General features: G+C 33.0%; 1 protein-coding gene and 1 long non-coding RNA gene across 2 annotated transcripts in view; both read left to right on the top strand.

The window, feature by feature from the left end:
• The window catches only part of LOC143045583 (uncharacterized), a 45051-nt gene extending 42561 nt beyond the window's left edge, over positions 1–2490 (top strand). The window contains exons 8-10 of the mRNA XM_076218183.1: positions 719–790; positions 1640–1715; positions 1976–2490. Of these exons, the coding sequence (XP_076074298.1) occupies positions 719–790; positions 1640–1715; positions 1976–2309 (482 nt within the window). The 3' untranslated portion in view covers positions 2310–2490. The remainder of the gene's footprint in view (positions 1–718; positions 791–1639; positions 1716–1975) is intronic.
• A 5529-nt stretch (positions 2491–8019) lies between these two features.
• On the top strand, positions 8020–20948 carry LOC143047012 (uncharacterized). The gene is made up of 6 exons (XR_012969363.1): positions 8020–8206; positions 17882–17991; positions 18456–18591; positions 19242–19370; positions 19882–20034; positions 20836–20948. It is a non-coding gene; the product is annotated as an uncharacterized LOC143047012 (long non-coding RNA).
• The last annotated feature ends 896 nt before the right edge of the window (positions 20949–21844 follow it).

Here is a 21844-nt window from a genome sequence, read left to right as displayed (position 1 = left end):
TTTGAAATGTGTGCACTTGAAACACGTTTTGTCTTCATTTAGTATTAGATTTTCGATACGGTTGAAAAATATTGAAATTATGATATAAAAACAAATTTTGACCGAAAGGAAAGTCTTAAAACTCTTCTTGATAACTGGTAATCAAACTTTGAATGCTCAGATGATTTTATAAAGTGCCACTTTCAATTTGTTTGATTTTGTAGGAAAATGTTGATTTCTGTACATATGTGATCAATTATGCCATCATAATCACCACTTAGCCGCTGTGTTTATGTCAACAAGGCCATGTGCAAAACATTGTTCAAATTGTGACTTTCAATTTTGACCCCTTTTCTTAAAGTTTGCTAATTGTTTAGCTATTTTGAATTCACAAAGGATTGCAGTAAAAACAACTTTAAGATTAATTGAGATTGCACTATATTTATTTTTCAGTAGTTTGGTGTTGCTTATATTTTTGAGAAGTATAAAACAAAGCAGTCGAGTTTCAGATTTACAAAAAATAAGATACATGTAGGCCAAAACAATCAATTTACCTTATTTTTAAATAAACTTTGCTATAAATGTTTAGGAACTGTTATTAATGTAACAAAATAGTATGAAAATATGATTATCATCAGCATTTATTTACTTTCTTTTTGTATCTGCAAAGCACGTGTATTATCTTTATTCTCAAAGTTAACGTTGATAAAGAATGATGAAATATAACTTATACTTTTAGAAAGGAGGAACAATTGCGATATAAGTATAACGAAGACAGATCATCCACGTAATAGTAATTTTCCTGATTCTGGTAAGTGGTTTTCTATTAAGAGGTATAGAGTGTATTATGTACCTATTAGGCAATTGAAAATTGTATACCTCAAAAGGATCAAAATAGAAAAAGAGAAGACGCGCATAACTTTACTAACAATTACGACAAAACTTAAAACGGACCAATATCAATTTATCTATTTAATGAATTTCAAAAGCAACTTTTTTAAGAACAAAATCCTGTACCAATATTGTTGTTGATCAAACGAAAATGCATGATCACATGAATGTTGTTTGGCCTAACATCAAGGGAAAAATAAATGATCTTACATTGAAGTTATGTAGACATCAATATATTTGCTACTCAATAAATGAATAATGCGAAGCGAATTTTTTCACTTAAGTAGATATAAGAAGATAAGGTATGAGTGCCAATGAGACAACTCTCCATCCAAGTCACGATTTATAAAAATAAATCATTATAGGTCAAAGTAAGACCTTCAACACGGAGCCTTGGGATATGATATGATTGTCAATGAGACAACTTTCCACAAGATCTAATATAAAGCAGTAGAAAGCCATTATTTGCCATCGTACGGCATTTAACATTGAGAAAAAACCATACAGTTTAGGTATAGCCACAAAAAGGCCCGGCACGAGAGATGTGAAACAATTCAAAAGAGGAAACTAACAGCCTTCATAACAAAACAATTTACCAAACATATGATATGAAACCAACTACAACCTCTGTACTACAGACTCCGGATTTGGGACAGTCAGATAAAAAATGAGGCGAAGCTAGAGTCAAACCTTGCTTTTGCTTAAAAGTTTTCCCATTAAAACAACTATTGTTGTGTCAAATGTAGAATGTTTCTTTTTTCACTTTTAGCTACAATAGCAGTTATACTGTTTGTTATTTTCCTGATATTCCTGATTGTTATTATCAGTATAAAATCATACAGACGGTAAGTTTATCAAACATATTTTTTACGTTGTTGATTTGATTTCATATTTGAACAAAATGCTTATAAAGTTCTGTTTTGACACATTTAGCTATTGATGCGGTTGGATTATTTATTTGTAATGATGTCTTGTTCAAAAGTGTTACTGTTATTGAGAGGCAGCTTTGCCAAACACGGCATATTTCTTTTAATCTACCGTCTAACTGGAGAAATTGACCTACATTAAGTGTCCATTGATTACTTCAAACAATTTAATATTACAGAATTCGCATGTATCAAGAAAAGCTAAAGAGAGTAAACGAAAGGTTGCCTGGTACAGAATTTTCAAATTATACTGGAATAGAAGTATCTAACGAAGAGGAAAATGATTTTGGATATAATGAAATGTCTGACAACGTGTTACAATTAAGAACAAGCCATCATGACAGAGAAATAAACAAACAAGAGGACACTGTAGATGAACAAGGTTATTTGATACTAGAACAGCATTACCACACAATCCCAGAAGTAGAAGTACATTATGCTACAGCAGACGAAGAAAGAAATTCCAACAAAAAAAATTCCCATAATGATGACTATCTAGAACCTGTTATATGACATTGTTGGTGTGAACCGTGAATCATAATACGCACTATATAATATATCATTATAAGAAATGAAAAAATACAGAATTCATTATCATTTAATTTTGAACTTAAAATGAAACAAGCTAGCAAGTACAAACGTAAGCTGATGCTAACATAATTAATTAAAATAAAAAACCTTTTCTTTCAGTAAAGAATTAAATGCTTCTTTTTCTTAAAAGCGTTGACAGAATTACATTTTGTATGAAGCGCGAAATGCTTCATTCTTAAATGTGAGCACGGTCAGAGGGTCAGTTGAAAACAAAACTTCACGACAAACGAGATGATTTTAGCTTCCCAATTGTGAACTTTCCATTTCTATATAGCAACATTCCAGCAGCACCTGCATACAGAATATAACTCCTAATACGATATTCCCGCGTATGTATTTCCTATCATGATTTCCTTGATCTAGGGTTGCTGCCCACAAGAAAGCTAATAAACCAAGAGTTCCAAATGGGGAAGTTGAAATCAACCCTTCTTAAATTTTACGGACGCCATCACGAGTTGGTTGACTGTTATGGAATAACTGTTTCACAAATGATATCGGATATGTAAATTTCCTATGTCGAAACTACAATCCGCTTCCCTTTTCATGAATGTAACCTACCGAATAAGACAATTAACCAGATTTGTTATAAAATATGAGCAAAACGACAGGTGCCACATGTGGAGCAGGATCTGCCTACCCTTCTAGAGCACATGAGATCCCTCCAGTTAATCGTACGGTTCGTGTTGCTCAGTCTTTTGTTTGCTATGTTGTTTCTTGCATACTTTTTTTTGTCTTTTTGTCTTTTTAATTTTTAGCCATGGTGTTGTCAGTTTATTTTCGTTTTACGATTTTGACTGTTTCTCTAATATCTTTCGCCACTCTTTCAAATACTTATAATTAAATGTTTTAGCTAGGATCATGAAAACCCGATTTCTATTAAGTTTTAACTTTTATTTACCTGTGCACTTTATTATGGGACCTTGTGTAAACATGAATGTTACATTTCAATTTGTAATGTATGTCAATGTCAGGAGTATGCGAGATTGCTGTTAGCCAATCAAAATAACGAATCATAATGAAACAAACATGCAATGTAATTATTTTCAAAGCATTTTTTTTTATATGTAGATGAAATACATAAAGAACAACGTAATAAAGTTCATCGCACGAATAAAATTTGTATATTTTGATGAAGTAAAAGTTTGCTCAGACATGTAACAGAAAAAGTGTATTGAAAAAATTGAGGTAAAATGTTGCTGAACATAAGAGTTCATAATGTTAAGATTTCGTGTAAGAACCCTAATTTAATGAACATTTAATGTTGAGTTCTACAGTACTGATACACGCTTTGATATGTACTCTTTTTACGTGCATCCAAATTAGTATTGTTAAAATATGTCCCAACGGCTTGAATTTTCTGTCATTCTCTGATACAACTTTTATCAAAACCTTTAATTTTTCTATCGTTTAACTACCATAACACATGAAAAAAATGATACAGTCTTCTAAAAATCATACATAAAACAAGTACCATATGCTACAAAAGTATTGTTTTGGTGATATAATTCGGCTTTTTTATTTTTATATGAACACAAGAATAAAACAGGCTACACCGAAGAACAAATTATCAGTGCGTTTGATTCTGTCATAAGCAACATAATAATTTAACTTTGAAGTAGCTTTTTGAACCGGTTGTCAGCATACTTGTTGAAACCAACTGTGCGCCTCTTCTTCCCATTTTTTTCTTTTTTCATAACAGACGATGTTAATTTTGAAATAATCAGTTTTCCTCACATAAGTAGCAATATTCAATCTTCACACGTGTATGGAATATATATTTTTCCACTCGTACGATATACAAGAGGTTGTAGCTTCTTATCAAAGTTTGTAAAACGTAAAACGGCATCGGTGTTTGGGAAAAATATTGATTACTCAGGGTTTTGTTAAAGAAACTTCGTCTTTTTTCTATGAAAGTCCGCTTATAAGTACCAAGAAATAATTATTGATAAATGCTCAATGTCTTCTTCACAAATATTACATGGTAGTTCTTAGTTATAGTTTCTAGGTGTCAAAATTGTGTACCACATTATCTACTTAACAGTTTCTTCCTATTTTGTACTACCATGTTCATTTTGGTCGTATGATAACTGATGTGAACCAGTAGTTGTGCATCCAGCTATCGAGCTTTTGTTTGTAGACTTTCTGATGAATCAGTTCAATTATGAGTTGCGCTTTAGCCCTTGCTCATTTGGAATGTCAAACTGTGATTTACAAATGTCAAGTTGGCAGTGTACAATATCACCTTGTAAGAAAGAAATGTCAATACTTATGCTTGGCTTGAGGTCATTTTGTTTATGCCATGGCATTGTCTGTTGTTTTTTTATTTACTCAATGTTTCCTTTAGTATCTTTCGTCTCATTTTCAAAGATGGTTTATATATTATTCTAAAAACGATATTCCTTGCTGAATATAAAGACTTGCCGTAACATAAAATTATGAACATAATAGTACATTTACATACAAAATAATAATAAGGACATCCCATAGATCACATTGACACAATTCAACATTGTTTCGGAAACACTCTTTAAATTGTCAGATTGCCAATGTTTCATGGATTTTGAAAACTCTCTGTATAAGGTCATAAAAAAATAATACAATAATTACCAAATATAGTCACGAAATAAAGTTTGATAATGCAACGACTAAAATAAATTATGGAGAAAAGGAAATAAATGTTCTATATTTCAAAGTTAGACTTTCAAAAAAATATTTGAAAAATAAAAAATACAACAAATGTTCCTTCGACAAATGATTCTTGCAATACATCTTGCTATTTCGAGACATTGTACGTTTTTTTCTTTTGAGTCATACTTTTTGTAAAAGTCTGCTATTTTAAATATGTTATATCAAATGTGGAAAAACATTATATATCAAACTAGAGACTGCGCCGTATATACGAATCCCAACTAAATCCGGCATAAGCTGCAGTAAAGTATAAGATTACTATAATAAACAAAACGACATACCATTGAAACTAAAGATTAACCACCAATAACCTCAGCAAAACAGGGAGTAAACATAGGTTCGTCAAATGGATCAGTAGTTCCCTGCTCTACTAATGATCATAGTGTAAACATCTCTTTTGACAGCACAGGAACTTTAGACAAGATAGATTTGTGATAGTATATCAGACCCTCTGCATTTAATAGAGGCCTTTACTACCACTTTATAGGAACACATTAAACAGCTAACAGAAAATGTATTAAATAAGAAATTGAAATGATTTATTTAATTATCTTTAAATGTAAATGAATGTATGCACTGTTTTATTTAGAAAAATACATCTCTGTGTGTTTTATAGGGGTAGGGATTATAACACAAGGTTGACTGCTGGACCAATATTTTTGACAATTTTACCTAAAATCATGTCTATAGATATAAGAAGATGTGGTATGAATGAAAATGAGACAACTTTCCATCCAAGTCACAATATGTTAAAATAAACCATTATAGGTGAAATGCGGTCTTGAACACGTAGCCTTGGCTCACACCGAACAGCAAGCTACAAAGGGCCCCCCAAAATATGACTAGTGTAAAACCATTAAAACGGGAAAACCAACAGTCTTATCTATATAAAACGATAAACGAGAAACACTTATGATTAACGACAACTAACAACAACCACTGACCATCAGGTTTTTGACTTAGGTCAGGTGCAAACAAATGCAACAGGTTTAAACGATACCAACATCCACCCTTACCTGGATCAATGGTGTAAAATCACAACGTAGCTGTTTGTTTTGTTCAAACATCGTTGTTAATATAATGCGATATTATGTGACTGACATATAAGTGACAAGTTAAGCTAGCTATAAAACCAGGTTAAATCCAATATTTTCTAAATAAAAAAATATCTGTAAAATGTCAGAATTATGACAGTTGTTATTCATTCGTTTGGTAAGCTTAGGCTTTTTCCTCGGGATTCTTTTTTTTTTGTTATTTTACTTTGAAAGTCTCAACCATTTAAGGGGCTTTTGCGGTTTATGCGATTCTTTAAGAATTAGTTTTGTTCTTGGTGGATATATGACTCTTTATTTAAGCCTTATTCGGGAAAATATTAAACAAATAAAAAGATTCAGAAAAAGTTTAGATCTTTAAATGATTTATAGTTTGTCCCATAACAGTTGTCATTTTGAATCTGTTCGTAGAACTTCTATTATTATTAACTCCTTTTTACTATACACCGAGTATCAAATATGAACAAATATGAAATGCCAAATTAAATTAATTATTTTTTTCTTCCGGTGTAATGAGTTTATATAAGGACATGATTTCGATACACTTTTTTCAAAATATAGTTATTAAACATAATTAATGGTATAATGCAATTATGTGTTTTGTTTATTTGGATTTCTTTTACTGGTAAGTAATCTTATAATTATTTGTACTGGATTTAATCATTCATTTGGTCAGTGGATCGCAGTTTTTATCAAAATAATGTAAACGTATTTCGAAAAACTAACTATATAGCTGTTTTAAGTGTTTGCCTATTAGAATACAATATTTCTAAAGTATAAAAACGTTGAATTGTGTATTTAAGATTATGATAATAATTTGCCACAATACTGAACTAACCCAAAGCTAGCTAGCTACCTCTCTCTAATATTGGGATGCAATCAACATATATTAATCATTCTGAAGGGTTGAATTCAAACTGCAACAAAATAAGTAATTGTCAAAAGGTAATATGTAGGATCAATGCGTCTTGCATATAAATAATCAAATTTATGTATATTCTTTTATATGTTTGTCATGTCGACGATGGTCTCGATCCTTTTGGATTTCATTCGATTTCCTTGATTATTTTTTTTAACCTTTGTGAACGTTTTCTTCTTGTGGTTTTTAAGATTTGAATATCGATAGACTACTGTTGCGTCTTATTTGTAAAACTAAAATGCAAAAAAAATGCGTATGAGAGCAAGTGATCTACTTAAATTAAATTGTATACATTAATACAATAGCTACCCTGATTTCATGCAAGCATTTTATTACATATAACAAACACTTTCTTATTGTTAAAGAATACAGTTTTTGTAAAAGGTAAATCACAAAAATACTGAACTCTAAGGGAAATTCAAAACGGAAAGTCACTAATCAATAAGCCAAATCCGGAGTTCAAACACATCAAACAAATGGATAACAACTGTCATATTCCTGACTTGGTACAGGTACTTTCTTATGCCGAAAATCTTGGCTTAAACCTGATTTTATAGCTAGCTAAACCTATCACTTGTATGACATTATCATCAAATTCCATTATATTGACAACGATGTGTGACCAAATTAAACAGACATAATAGGTTAAAGTGTAAAGGAAGGATATTTTGAAAGGATAGATTTTGGGAAAGCAGAAGAAATCTACCTTGTTTATTGAAAAACATAAAGATCTATATAAAAATTTTTTTTTATTTTTCTTTAAAAAAACGTCAGTGGATAGACCTGTATTATGCAGTAATTTAAATTCGATGATATTCAGTTATTCAGTTATAATAGGAGTACAGTTTGTTTATTTTGGCAGATGTATGTGTCTCTTGTTATTTGTAGGGTAACGAATATATGATGCTATGGTATATATGTTTCTGTTCTGCTCGGTTAATATAATTCCAAATTGAAATTGTTTCTAGGGTGTACTATCTTTATCGGACTTCCAGAAAGTAACTGGACAACGAGTTCCAAGGTATGCTTATTACCAGAGATAGAAAACATCAACACCACTGACATATCCTTTCGGTCATCAGAGAATCTTCTATTTAAGCATAATGGAAAAGCTTGGACTGGAACAGTACTTAGATACACAAAGTTTGCAGCTTTTATAGGTTTGTCACGTGTTTCAATATTATTGGTCATACGTTCATATTATGACATGTTAGACAGTAAGAGGAATGTGTCGGGTATGGGCTAATACTCTTACAAATATTTGAAAGTTACTTTTGTGTAATTTTACCTGATAAAAAGTACAGTAATTAAGAAAGTAGTTAAGCATCTATAAAATACACACATTAAGATAAAAATTCCATATTCATTCCATATATATGTTGTACTGTGTTACGACACTAGAAGAAAAAACTGACGAGGAAAGGTAACACCGACCACAAAAAGCTTTATTATTGTAGAACCTAGGTAGTCGAGTGATCTAGCGCGTCTTGAATAGAACAAGGCGTCGGGAATAGTACAAGGCGATATGGACAACAATATCTCAGTAGCATGCATTAGTTTGAATTCCGGCGAGGGAAGAACAAAAATGAATCTACCGCAAATTTACTAATCTAACATTGTTGGGCTGAAGAAAGACGAATTGTATTAATATATGTCTATATATGGCTTCTAACAGTGTGGTCAGGGGAGTGGGGGAAATCCTATTGGTATAATTCATATTACATTTTGGAAGGTTGGTAGCTATACTGTCACTGCCGAAAAAGGACAATGTACTTAAAATAATGAAGACATTTTTTTCAGTACTACGCATTACTTATTTGTTTGCTTTTATAGTGATTAAGATTATAACACAATGTTGATTTTTTTGTACCCCTATTTTGACATTTTTACCTGTTTGTTTTGTTAACACATCGTTGTCAATATAATATGATTTATGCAACTGCCATACAAGTGAGAGGTTTATAAAGCTATTACATAAATGCTTGAACCGAGTCAAGAATATAAGTTATTATTCATTCGTTTGATGTGTTTGATGTTTTCGAACTTTTGATTTTGCCACTTGACTAGGGAATTTCCGTTTTGAATCTTCCTCAGATTTCGTTATTTTTGTGATATTTTTCCCCCATAATATCTTTAGATCATTCTGATAAATATCCTCACCGCTATATTGGTTTTACTATTTTCCCATAAAATTGTTAAACATTCTTAGTGGTTTCTGGAAAGTAATGTTACCCAAACGCTTTTCATTCTGCGTTTCTTCATCCAATGTGATATTCTGTTTTGTTTTACTTGAAGTTGTTGGTTTGCTGTTTTATTAACGCAAAGAACAAACTTACCTTGATTCCTTTCCTTTTATATATAGAAATTCTAAATGACTATTAAAATTTAATTGAATTGAAATTCAGTAATTTAATTTTTTTTTTTTATAAAATCATCAATTGAAAGTATTTACAACATTATCAATCGATTATCAATTTCTTGACGTTACAAGGGGAATAGATACCAACAACATCTTAATCAAACGAAAACAAGCTAGAAAATAATCGTTGTCAGCAGAATTGCATGCACATGACGCCGTTAAATTTGGTAGAAAGAAAACTAGTACACAAGCTCCGGACGTAATTATCCCTAAATTCTATACCAGTCCAAGTTAGAATATCTATTTTGGTAGGATTCTACCAGTCCGGTAGCCTAACAGCATGAAAACTAGTAAAACAAAAAATATTATACTGGATGATACGACGCCCAGGATAAAAAGGTGTCAATCGGCTGTTGTGAAGGACACAACAACACCGATTTTATCAAGTGTCCCCAGGACCAGCTTAAATGATGTTATGAATATGACACATGTGCAGTTTTCTGAATCCTCATTGTACTATAAAAATTCAGACAAGTTTGAATATATTCAGTCCTGTACTGTTCAACTTTCAGATATTTTATATTTCAATGACAACCATGAATATTGCTCTTTTTTTTCAAATGTAACCGTAAAAATTGTAAAACCTGTGATATACTAATAACTGATACCCACTTTCATAGTAATTTAACCACCAAAAATTACATTACACATAGTCATGAGAATTTGAATTGCACCGCTTCCAATATTGTATACGGTATTGAATGTACTCTTTGTAGATTGATCTATGTCGGGGAAACTCGACAAAACTCAATTTTAGAATGAAAGATCATCGGTCTAATGTAAATGATCATAATAACAACAAATTTCTCTATAAACATTTCAATCAGCCTGGCCATTCTGTTGTTTCAATGAAAGTCCGGATTATAGAGAAAATATATCATCCAACAAATGACTCCATATTGAGTACACCATATCGTTTACAAAGAGAAGACTGTTGGATAAGAGAGTTGGGAACAGCCATTCCCTATGGATGCAATGACAAAATTGATGATGTAGGTATTTTGTCTAGTCCCAGGTGTAATACCGTCAATACATTACAATTATTTAATACTTCTGCTCGACGAAATAGAAGTCATGGTCACAGAAAATATATACCACCTGCTGTACACACCGTGACAATTGATAGTCTATTAACGTCTGTTCAAAAACCTTTAAGAATTCATCATATTAGAACTAAATTATACTCAATTCCACTGTCAAAACTTTCTTTAATATTTCAAGAAGCCCAAAATATTTCCGTTACTGATTCTCGTTCTGTTTTGTATAGATTAGTTGCAATAATCATGGACATTGCTAACCATAAACTATTCAAACCCGTATCGACTACATCCAATAGTGAGGAAAAACGTTATTTTTTTAAGGTAGAATTCGCCAATAAAGGTTTAGATGCTGTAAATATTAGCAATATATTTTATCAAAAATCTGTACAAAAAACTATACCTGATTACTTCAAAAATAAAGCTACACCTGTTATTTCTTATACTTATACCAAGTCTATTGCATCCAAAATTTTCAACCACAAGAGAGTTTTAGAAGCTTTTAACCTCAAAAATACGAAATCCAAGCCTCCGGATTGCTCATGTGCATCGTCACAATACAATTATAGTCCAGCTGGTCATGTTATTACTTGTGACCTTGGCATCGTTACCAATGAACAACTAAGAGAGTTGTTAGCCAAGGGACCAAAATAAAGAATCCCCAGCCCATCAACTGGAAAAAGAATTTCAAGTTACTGTTGGATGCAGTTAAGGACTATGCAAAAAATGGGTAAACCAGACAAACCAGAACTTGACACTTTGTCTGAATGGATAAAAGCTATTGCGCATACAAAGACTGCGAGTACAAGAGTTACTAACCCTTTCAAGAATCCGGATGTTGTGGATGCTTTATCCTCTTTGCATGACAAATATGTCGTTGTTCCTGCAGATAAAGCCTCCAATAATATTGTCTCCATATGTGAAAAACATTATTTGCAATGTCTCACAACAGAGCTTGGAATAAATAAAACTACTGGTAACCCTGCATATTCTTTAACATCATTTACCAAGGACGAAATTTGACAAAATCATAGATCTGTCCTTCTTTCGTTTGGTATCAACATCAAAGAAAACGAAGAAAACTTACCTTCATTATACTGGATACCTAAATTACACAAAACTCCATATAAAGAATGATACATAACTGGGTCTTCAAAATGTTCGACTAATCATCTTTCTAAAGTACTGACTACTATTCTTTTTTTGATTTTGTGTATGCGCCTAGTGCAGTTGGGAGTCATAGACTCTTAAACTGCCGCTGGATAGCTTATATTCATAGGTGAAAAGAAAGCCGAGTGCGTAAGTCTTTCCTGCCAGTACATAGCCTCTACACTAACAAGACTTCTACAGTGCCTCCCCGCGACAGCACACGGTAACTAGGACCTTGTGTCCTAGGCCTTACTGTAGAGGATCTCGGAGTAGCAAGGACCCTAGAGATGAAGTGTGTAGGCCCACCGGCGTGTGGATACGCCCTAGCACTCATCAACCTTGCCCCAGTTATGGGTTAATAGCCGGCTAGATGAAAGTCGTCAGCCTTGAAAGGCAATTCATATAGGAGAAGAAAACTCTGATATAAAATACCGGGTAGATTTGACTCGTCAGCCTTGGTCGGCAATGGATCTATAGGAAAGAAACCTTGAGTAAAGATTCTCTGGTTCTCCAGGTTGGGGATTGAGCGTTAGGCCAACAACCTATCCTTGTAAAAAACTTTAAAGTTACAGAAACGCGAAATGGAAGAACGACTTTTCTGATGGGAAATACCGAGGTGAGACCAGAAAACAGAAATCAGTTAGAAGGTTTAATGAATGATGTTGGCCAAACCCAGAATCAATTGGAAGCAAACATCAGGAGAGAACCTTTGGTTCACCCTAGAAAACAGATCAAGGTCGGATGCTGGAATGTTAGAACAATGTATGCACCTGGAAAGACATACCAGGTAGTAAATGAAATGAACAACTATGGAATTGATGTATTGGGTATTAGTGAATGTCGCTGGACCGGAACAGGAAAGATCAACCTCAGAGGTGGTGAGACTATGCTATACTCAGGACAAACAGAAAGACATGAGTATGGAGTAGCACTTATTATATCAAAAGCAAACAGAAAAACACTCATGGAATGGCAACCTATTAATGAAAGAATAATAACAGCTCGATTTTTTTCTAGACATATAAAGTTGACCATAATACAGTGTTATGCACCAACGAATGACGCTTCTGATGAAGTAAAAGAGGAATTCTACCAAACCTTGAACGATGTAACAGCAAAAGTTCATAAACATGATATGATAATTGTAATGGGTGACATGAATGCAAAGATAGGATCAGATAATGTTGGATATGAAGATGTAATGGGGAAGAATGGGTATGGTGTTATCAATGAGAACGGAGAACTATTTCGGGATTATTGTCAGACTAACAACATTGTAATTTGCTCCAGCATATTCCAACATAAAGATATTCATAAATATACATGGACGTCACCAGACGGAAACATCAAGAATCAGATTGATCACATCACGATTGACAAAAGGTTTAGAGGATCTATGGAAGATGTACGGTCATATAGAGGTGCTGATGTTGGTAGTGACCATGAACTACTTATATCCAGAGTTAAGCTTAAACTTTGTAGACAGAGAGTAAATCAGGGACAGAAGAAAAGATATGACACAGATAAGCTAAAGATACCAAAAGTTGCACAAGAGTTCAAACTTGAGTTAAGGAACAGATTCCAGGTATTGGGAGAAACAGAAGGCATAGAAGAACAGTGGATAGATATTAAACAAGCAATATGTGAGGTTGGTGAGCAAACATTGGGATTTAAAGACAGAAAACAACCAGAATGGATTACTACCAACAGTATCCACAAAATACAAGAACGTAAACAGATAAAACAAAAAATTAATGCTACAAGATCACAAAGACAGAAAGAAAAGCTTGAGAAAGATTATAAGGATAAGAACAAGGAGGTAAAGTTTAGTACCAGAGATGATAAGAGAAAATATATTGATAATATTGCAAAAAGTGCAGAAGAGGCAGCAAATAGAGGAGAGCAGAACAAGCTATATATGCTGAGTAAGAAAATTTCCAACAGCAGCATGAGAGGGAACAGACCTGTAAAGTCAAAAGAGGGACATGTTATAACCAGCGAGAAGGAACAGTTAGAGAGATGGAAAGAACACTTTGAAGAGATTTTAAATGCGAAAGATCCACCAGTACTAGCCGATATTCATCCTTCAGATGTTGTCGATATGAATATTGAACCACCAACCATAGAAGAGATAATAAAGAGCATAAAGGCACTCAGTAATGGTAAGGCTCCAGGTATTGACAACATACAAGCTGAACTATTGAAAACTGATGTAGGCACAATAGCAAAAGTCTTTTGCCATTTATTTACCAAAATTTGGAACAGGGAAGAAATACCAACAGACTGGCAAAAAGGAATTATAATCAAACTCTCAAAAAAAGGAAATTTAGAAGAGTGTGAAAACTGGAGAGGAATAACCTTACTATCTGTACCTGGGAAGGTCCTCTGCAGAATCATCATCAACAGAATTAAAGATGCTATTGACAACATACTACGTAAAGAACAAGCTGGGTTCCGAAGAGGTCGAGGCTGTATCAACCAAATATTCATCCTTAGAAATATTATAGAACAATGCATTGAATGGAACAGCCCCCTATTTATCAACTTCATCGACTTCAGAAGAGCATTTGACACTATCCATCGAGAAACCTTAAAAAAGATCATGGCAAACTATGGAATCCCAGGTAAAATAATCAGGATGGTACAAGCATTTTATGATAACTTCAGTTGTGTAGTAGAACATGAGGGTAAACATTCGGAATGGTTCCACATTAAATCAGGAGTCAGACAAGGTTGTGTAATGTCTGGATTCCTTTTCTTACTGGTTATAGATTGGACAATGAAGCAAACAACACAGAAAAAGCGTGGTATCAACTGGGGAAGACTACAGGTATTAGAAGATCTTGATTTTGCAGATGATATTGCTCTCCTATCAGCAACAAGAACACAGCTGCAAGCTAAAACAGATGATATACAAAAGATAGCTAAAACAACTGGCTTAGAAATAAACAAGAAAAAGAGTAAAATAATGTGTGTAAAGGCAAACAACATCCAGCCTATTACATTGAACAACGAAGAAATAGAGATAGTAGACAGCTTCACATACCTTGGATCGGTCATAGATACCAACGACAATGCAACAGCCGACATAAGGAATAGAATTAAAAAAGCAAGAGCAGCATACTATAAGCTAAGAAAAATATGGACATCAAACCAATACAGTAGAAACACCAAAATGAAAATTTATAAAAGCAATGTTATATCAGTGTTGCTATATGGGGCAGAATGTTGGAAGATAAGCAAGAGAGATGGAGATAGACTTAACACCTTCAACACCAGGAACTTGCGTAGAATCTTTAAGATATTTTGGCCAACTACGATATCCAACACAGAACTGCTACAAAAAGCCAACATGTGCAGCATAACCAACACCATTAAGATCAGGAGATGGAGTTGGATAGGTCACATCCTGAGGATGGACCCATGGAATGATTGTAGAATCGCCTTGACATGGACACCACCAGGAAAGAGAAATGTAGGAAGACCAAAAGAAACTTGGAGACGAATGGTAGATAAGGAAAGAACAGAGTTTGGATGGAGAACATGGGGAGAAGCACAACAAGCAGCAGCAGACAGACTCAGATGGAAGGCTTCCATTCGCGCCCTATGCGACACATGGCGCTAACGGGAGTTGTAAGTTGTAAGTTGTAAATTACACAAAACTCCATATAAAGAATGATACATAACTGGGTCTTCAAAATGTTCGACTAATCATCTTTCTAAAGTACTGACTACTATTCTTTCTACAGTTAAAGATGGGCTTCAAAAATATTGTGATGAGATATATTCTTCCAGTGGTGTTAACCAGATGTGGATTCTCAAAAATTCGAAAGATCTACTGCTTAATCTTCGATCACAATCTTTGCAATTTTGCAGCAACATAAAAACTTTTGATTTTTCTACGCTATATACTACTATTCCCCATGCTCAGCTGAAAGATCGACTTCACCATCTCATAAAACAGATCTTTTTTTCTATAAAAATGGGAACCGTAGATACAAATTTCTTGTTTTGGTTTACAATAATAATATTTTGTGAAGAATCACACTGAATTTTCCAGAAGGTATACTGAAGATGATATTATCAAAATGCTGGACTTTTTGATCGACAATATATTTGTTGAGTTTGGAGGATTTATATTTCAACAGACAGTCGGTATTCCAATGGGTACTTATTGTGCACCCCTGCTGGCCGATTTGTTTTTGTACTCGTATGAAGCAGAATTCATTCAGAACCTTCTAAAAGACAAAAAGAAAAAGCACCTTGCGAAATTCTTTAATTTTACTTTCCGATATATTGATGATGTTCTATCATTGAATAACACATATTTCAGCCAATACTTACATCTCATATATCCCAGTGAACTTGAAATTAAGGATACTACCGATACTAGAAGGACTGCTTCATATCTTGATCTTTTCCTCAATATTGACGCAGATGGACGACTTCACACGAAAATCTATTATAAACGGGACGATTTCAACTTCCCAATTATCAATTTCCCATTTCTCAGCAGAAACATACCCTCTGCCCCTTCGTATGGTGTTTACATATCACAATTGATACGTTATTCTCGTGCTTGTTCACACTATACGGACTTTATATACAGGAGTGTGCTCCTTACGTAGAAACTGCTCCAACAAAGTTATGAGGAGGACAGATTAAAATAGACACTCCGTAAATTTTATGGACACCATCACCAATTGGTGGATCCATACTTAGCTAAGGACATTTTTATTACATGGAAGATTGTGGTTTGTCATTACGTCGTCTAATCTGTAATTACCAAACGTGACTTATTACCGATTGTGACTGTTTTGCTGAGTGTGAATTCGCATTACCATAAGACGTGTTACGGTACTTATCTATCCCAAATTCATGTATTTAGTTTAAATGTTTAATGTTATTTTTGTAATTCTCATCGTAATTTTGTCAAATGTGTTGAAGTCTTTTCTATTATATTCATGTGTTATGGTAAAGAAAATTAATCACCGCCTTCATTTATTAGATTTGATTTTGTTCAACGTAATCTGTACAATGTTTTACTTACGTTTGAAGTTAGATTCAAAACAAACCGGACAATACAATATAATACAGTTAATTGCTACCTTAGTTTGCTATTAATAAGTATTGAAATGTGCATTGTTATTAAATGTAATATCAGTATTTAGTTCAAATATAATCTTACTAATTCAAATGAGACGTCATTTTTCATTTTTTGATGATCTGTTTTACTAATTCAAATGTGACGTCATTTTTCATTTTTTGATGTCATTTATCTATCTATCTATCTATCTATGTGACGTCATTTTTCATTTTTTGAGATATCGTGATACCTTATCGCCTGCACTGCAGCCGTCCCGCTAGACCACACGACCACCGGGGCTTCACATAATAATAAAGCTTTCGGTTGCCGTGTGTTACCTTTCCTCGTCAGTTTTAATCTAGCGGCGTACTACAGTACATGATATATAAGGCATGGAGATGGTATTGTTACAGATCAGCTCAATTATCTATAGTAAAGGATCCTACAAATTAATGCAAGATACAGTCATAGAAAATAATTATATTTATAAGTACGTCTGAGTCAGTGACAACTCTACAACAGATTTATCCATCGGATCACCAGCAAATTATATCATGTACTGAAGTACGACGCTAGATTAAAATTAACGAGGAAAGGTAACACACGGCCACCGAAAGCTTGATTATTATGTGAAGCCCAGATGGTCGTATGGTCTAGCGGGACGGCTGCAGTGCAGGCGATAAGGTATCACATGATATCTCAGTAGCATGGGTTCGAATCCCAGCGAGGGAAGAACAAAAATTTGCGAAAGCAAATTTACAGATCTAACATTTTTGGGTTGATGTTTAGACGAGTTATATATATATCACAATGACAGAAATCGTCAATTGACTCATTTTATGAGTTACTGTCGTTTTAATGGTAATTTTATTATTAAATGTTTGCACATTCAGCCGAAACAATTGCAAATAAAGAAAACATGTAAGCAGCTAAAATGATCATCAAGATAAGTTCAAAAATAATTGCGTCGAGAAGTATATTTTAGTCAACGATTTTGGATAGTGGCCATCGTTGAAAATGATCGTGGATCACGGTGAGCGACATAGAATCATTAACGCCTCTGGTTCGTTTTTGTAGATTTTTAAATGTCATGCTTGTGTCAAACCATACTGTAGAAATGATGATTTAATGCCTTATTTTACAGGTTGTGGAAGAAAGTATTCACCTATTGATTCTGGAAGAAATGTAAAATCCGTTAAGGATTGTTTACGACATTGTTCATATTATTCGTCTGCTTCCTATTTCGTCATGAAAGTAAGTTTTGTCAAATGAAGACGTAAGAGGGAATACACTTATCATTGGTACCATGTTTAAATTTTGTTCTCTATCAGAAATCTTGGATGCAACCCACAAACATGTTTTATCAAATTGACTCCGTTTTGGCTTATTTTGTTGATAATTTTTATAACCGATGAAGAGAAACTTCAAATTGCAAAAATGATCAGCAAGATCTGCAAATTTGAAATACAAATGAAATTGTCTTTCCAATACCGTTTGATATTTGAATAAACTATATCATGCATTCTTTTGTGTTTCAATTTTGAGTTTCCTTCTTCTGTTTTTAGAGCTGTTACTTCCGTCTAATTGTATGATTTTATTTATTTATATCAGTTCACACGTTGTTTTTTATATGTTCTATATTTCATTGTCATATGAGTTTCGAACATTTTGTTTTCCTATTTTAATTACTTGTAATGATATGCTTTTGCATATTCAAGAGTTTAAGGTGCTACTGTCTTTCTGATGTACCTGATATCAGTGATGATATAAATGACTGCAGGACAGAATGTACCAACACTATCGACACTCCCTGTGGTTCCGGTCGGTCAGCTCTAGTGTTTTCTTTTGTTGAAGGTATAGATATTTTGTTAGTAGGATACATTCTGCAATTTAACTGATTTTAAAAAACTTTATTATGTTACCTGAATTTCCAAAGGAAAATATTGGTTATTGATTTGATTATGTACGGCTGACGCCCGCGGCTGTAAGGATGATTCCCAAAAAGTGATCGTACAATAAATTGAAAACGCTTTGACGAAGTCGATTCTAATTTAGATATGCTTTATCTCTGACTGAAGAAAAGTCAATTAGATTTTTTCATGATTTTGGCTTTTATAATTGTCGAGTAGATCTTGAAGTAGTGAAACATGGTACTTAGAGCGTTGTCAATATCTTGAAAACTCGATTCTAAGATATCTTAATTCCTATTACTAAAGGTCATATTTAATTCAACCGAATTTTGCTATTATCGTTGTTGAGTTAGACCTTTAAGTAACGAAACATGATACTAAGATTGATTTTGGTATTACCATTTCTGAATCCGACAAAAATCTCTTTTTTTGGCTATATCTTGTTTGTGTGTCCTTTTGCAAATAGTATCTCTATGCAGTAATATCCGGTTTGCTGTCAGTCTTATTTTCAATCTGTGCTGAACAACACATGCTATCTAAATTTATCCTGTTCATTTCTAGCAGTCCTATGTTTTAGTTTTTTTTTTTTTACAGATATCAGCATAACAACAGAAAATACGTATATAGAACAAGAATGTGTAACAACCAACAAAGACAAAAACATGTTTACTATCAGAGACTGCAATGCAATATATTTATACGGATGTAAAAACACATCATCATGTAAGGTTTTCATTATATACATCAAGAAATGTCATGCTTCTATTGGTAGTGTGATAATTTCAAAAAACAACCTTTCGATAAATGATTTGTTATTTTTCAATTTTGTACTAGATTTAATTCTGAAGCAGGATTTTCTTACCCTTCCGGATCGTCTCTTATCACCCCAGTTTTTGGTTGGTTTGGGGGTGGGGGGGTGGGGGGGGGGGGGTCGTGTTGCTTAGTCTTTAGTTTTACTATGTTGTTTCTTCTGTACTATATTATTTGTCTGTTGGACTTTTTATTTTTAGCCATGGCGTTGTCAGTTTATTTTCAATTTATCAGTTTGACTGTCCGTCTGGTATTTTTCGTCCCTCTTTTAATCGGAACAAATTTTACTGCAACATATAGACATTTCGACAATTAGGGAATTGTCATTGATGCTCTCGAGTCCAAAAGGTTTGAAAATACACAGATTATTCAAAAATTTATTAAACCGGTATATATATAGTTATCCTGATATTGATTTTTGTAGCTGTGTTTTCAAGAATATCATGGTACGACAACCAAGAACGATGTTTAAAGGATGGAAGTTTTGTATTATATTACAGAAATACTGCAGGAAAAGACGCTAAAGAAAAGGAAGTTTTCTGGACTCTGATTTTCAGATCCCATACAGTTGTTTCAGGTAAATGTAAAAAATTGTTTTACTTTTTCCATGTCATTGGTAGATACACTTTCACTGTACTTTTATTTTTTAATAACGCATGTTTGATAATGAGTTTATGTCTACAGCTTTGAGTGCTAAACGCACCTGAAATCGATCGATTATTACTTTTATGGTATATGAACAACTTATTACCTTCTTACTACTACTGTTTAAACTATTCTGAATATTCTTCTTTAAAAGACTAATTTCTGTTGTTACCAAATATTCATTAACTATTAATACTGTTTCCGGAGAAATCCGCTGCATACATAAAATTTTGTTTAAATGCTTGAATATAGTTGCAGTCGTGCAAGTTCTTGTTTTATAGTTCAATTTAAAGGGGATTCGGTATAGTTTTTAGGAGTTATAACACTTAATGCTCCTCTGTTATGAGTTTTGTAAAAATTGACGTCATAGCTACATGGATATATACATCTAAATGTAATAGTGTAAAACCAGCATAAGGCTGGTGATAACCTAATATATTAGTATCCAAGTAAATATATCGACCTAGCAGTAGTAATTACACCATCCGTACCAATATTACTACACCATACCCATTTCTGGATATTAAAAGTTTTAAGTGATAGTCGAGGCCAAAATATGAGACGAAAACAAAAACCTAATACAAAATGTTAACAGCCGATACAACCATAAACGATAAATGTAAAATAACGTCCACAGTATTTTGTGTGTTTTGTTGGGGGATGTCTCATTGACGTTACATTATTTCATCTTATGAATGATTTCAAAATAAAAGATGCCCTTATTTGTTGAAAGGAAAATATTCAGGGAAATATTTGTGTGTTGCAATACAGAAAGCAGATACAAATACATTTACCGTTGAAGAATGTTCAACAAAGTTTCCATTCCTGTGTTCCGAGTCAAGTAAGTGTGCAATTTTCTTCTCCATTTCTTTTGACAATGCATACATATTGTATATATTCTGCTTCGATGTATCATATTCAATTAAATTAAAGAATAACATAAAATAAACCAAGTTTTAAATGACCTCATAAATAACAGAGAAAAAGACACAAAATCAATAATGATAACGTACACTTTTTGGTCTCTATTTTTGTAAAAGTCTTATTTTAAGGATAATGATAGATGAGCGTCACTCTGAAAACAATATTAATCGAAAATTACATTAGCAATTTCTAGAATATTTGACATATAATCTGGCTCTTAAATGAGAAGATGTCTTTGAAGCAACACTCTTAGTATGTACGATGGTATTGACCTGTATAGCAATAAATCTGTATAATTTCCAAAAAATGGACGTTCGAAACACAACTTTATTATTATTGTATCAACACCTGGTACGTATTTTAGACAAGAAACAATCTGATTATCAATCGAGATGACCCCCGAAGATTGCTGACGGCCATATCAAAAAATATAAACATAAAATATCGAAATGAATGTGTTAGTGGCACGTGCAATTGTATTTTCTTGGTCAGTTTTATTTAATGTTCTAGTATTTAATGTATAATTATTATCGTTTTATCTGTAAAAAATGAGATGTGTGTGCCGAATCAGCTTATTTAGACGAAATTGAACCAAAAAACTACTTATAGCGAAATATTATTTTACATTTTAAGTCAAACTCGTAGCTAATGCACCTTTAAACAATTTTCAGGAAAACGTACAATATAAGCATTTTAAAATATAGTGTAGATACAATATGATTCTTATATCATTACGACTTTAGGAAAGAAGAAAACAATCGACGACATTACACCAAACGTACATTTTCCACAGGTTATAACTCTTCCTACATCTGGTA

Source organism: Mytilus galloprovincialis, chromosome 9, assembly GCF_965363235.1.
Source record: "Mytilus galloprovincialis chromosome 9, xbMytGall1.hap1.1, whole genome shotgun sequence".
In the NCBI taxonomy this organism is placed as follows: domain Eukaryota; kingdom Metazoa; phylum Mollusca; class Bivalvia; order Mytilida; family Mytilidae; genus Mytilus; species Mytilus galloprovincialis.
This window is presented reverse-complemented; position numbering and strand designations above follow the sequence as displayed.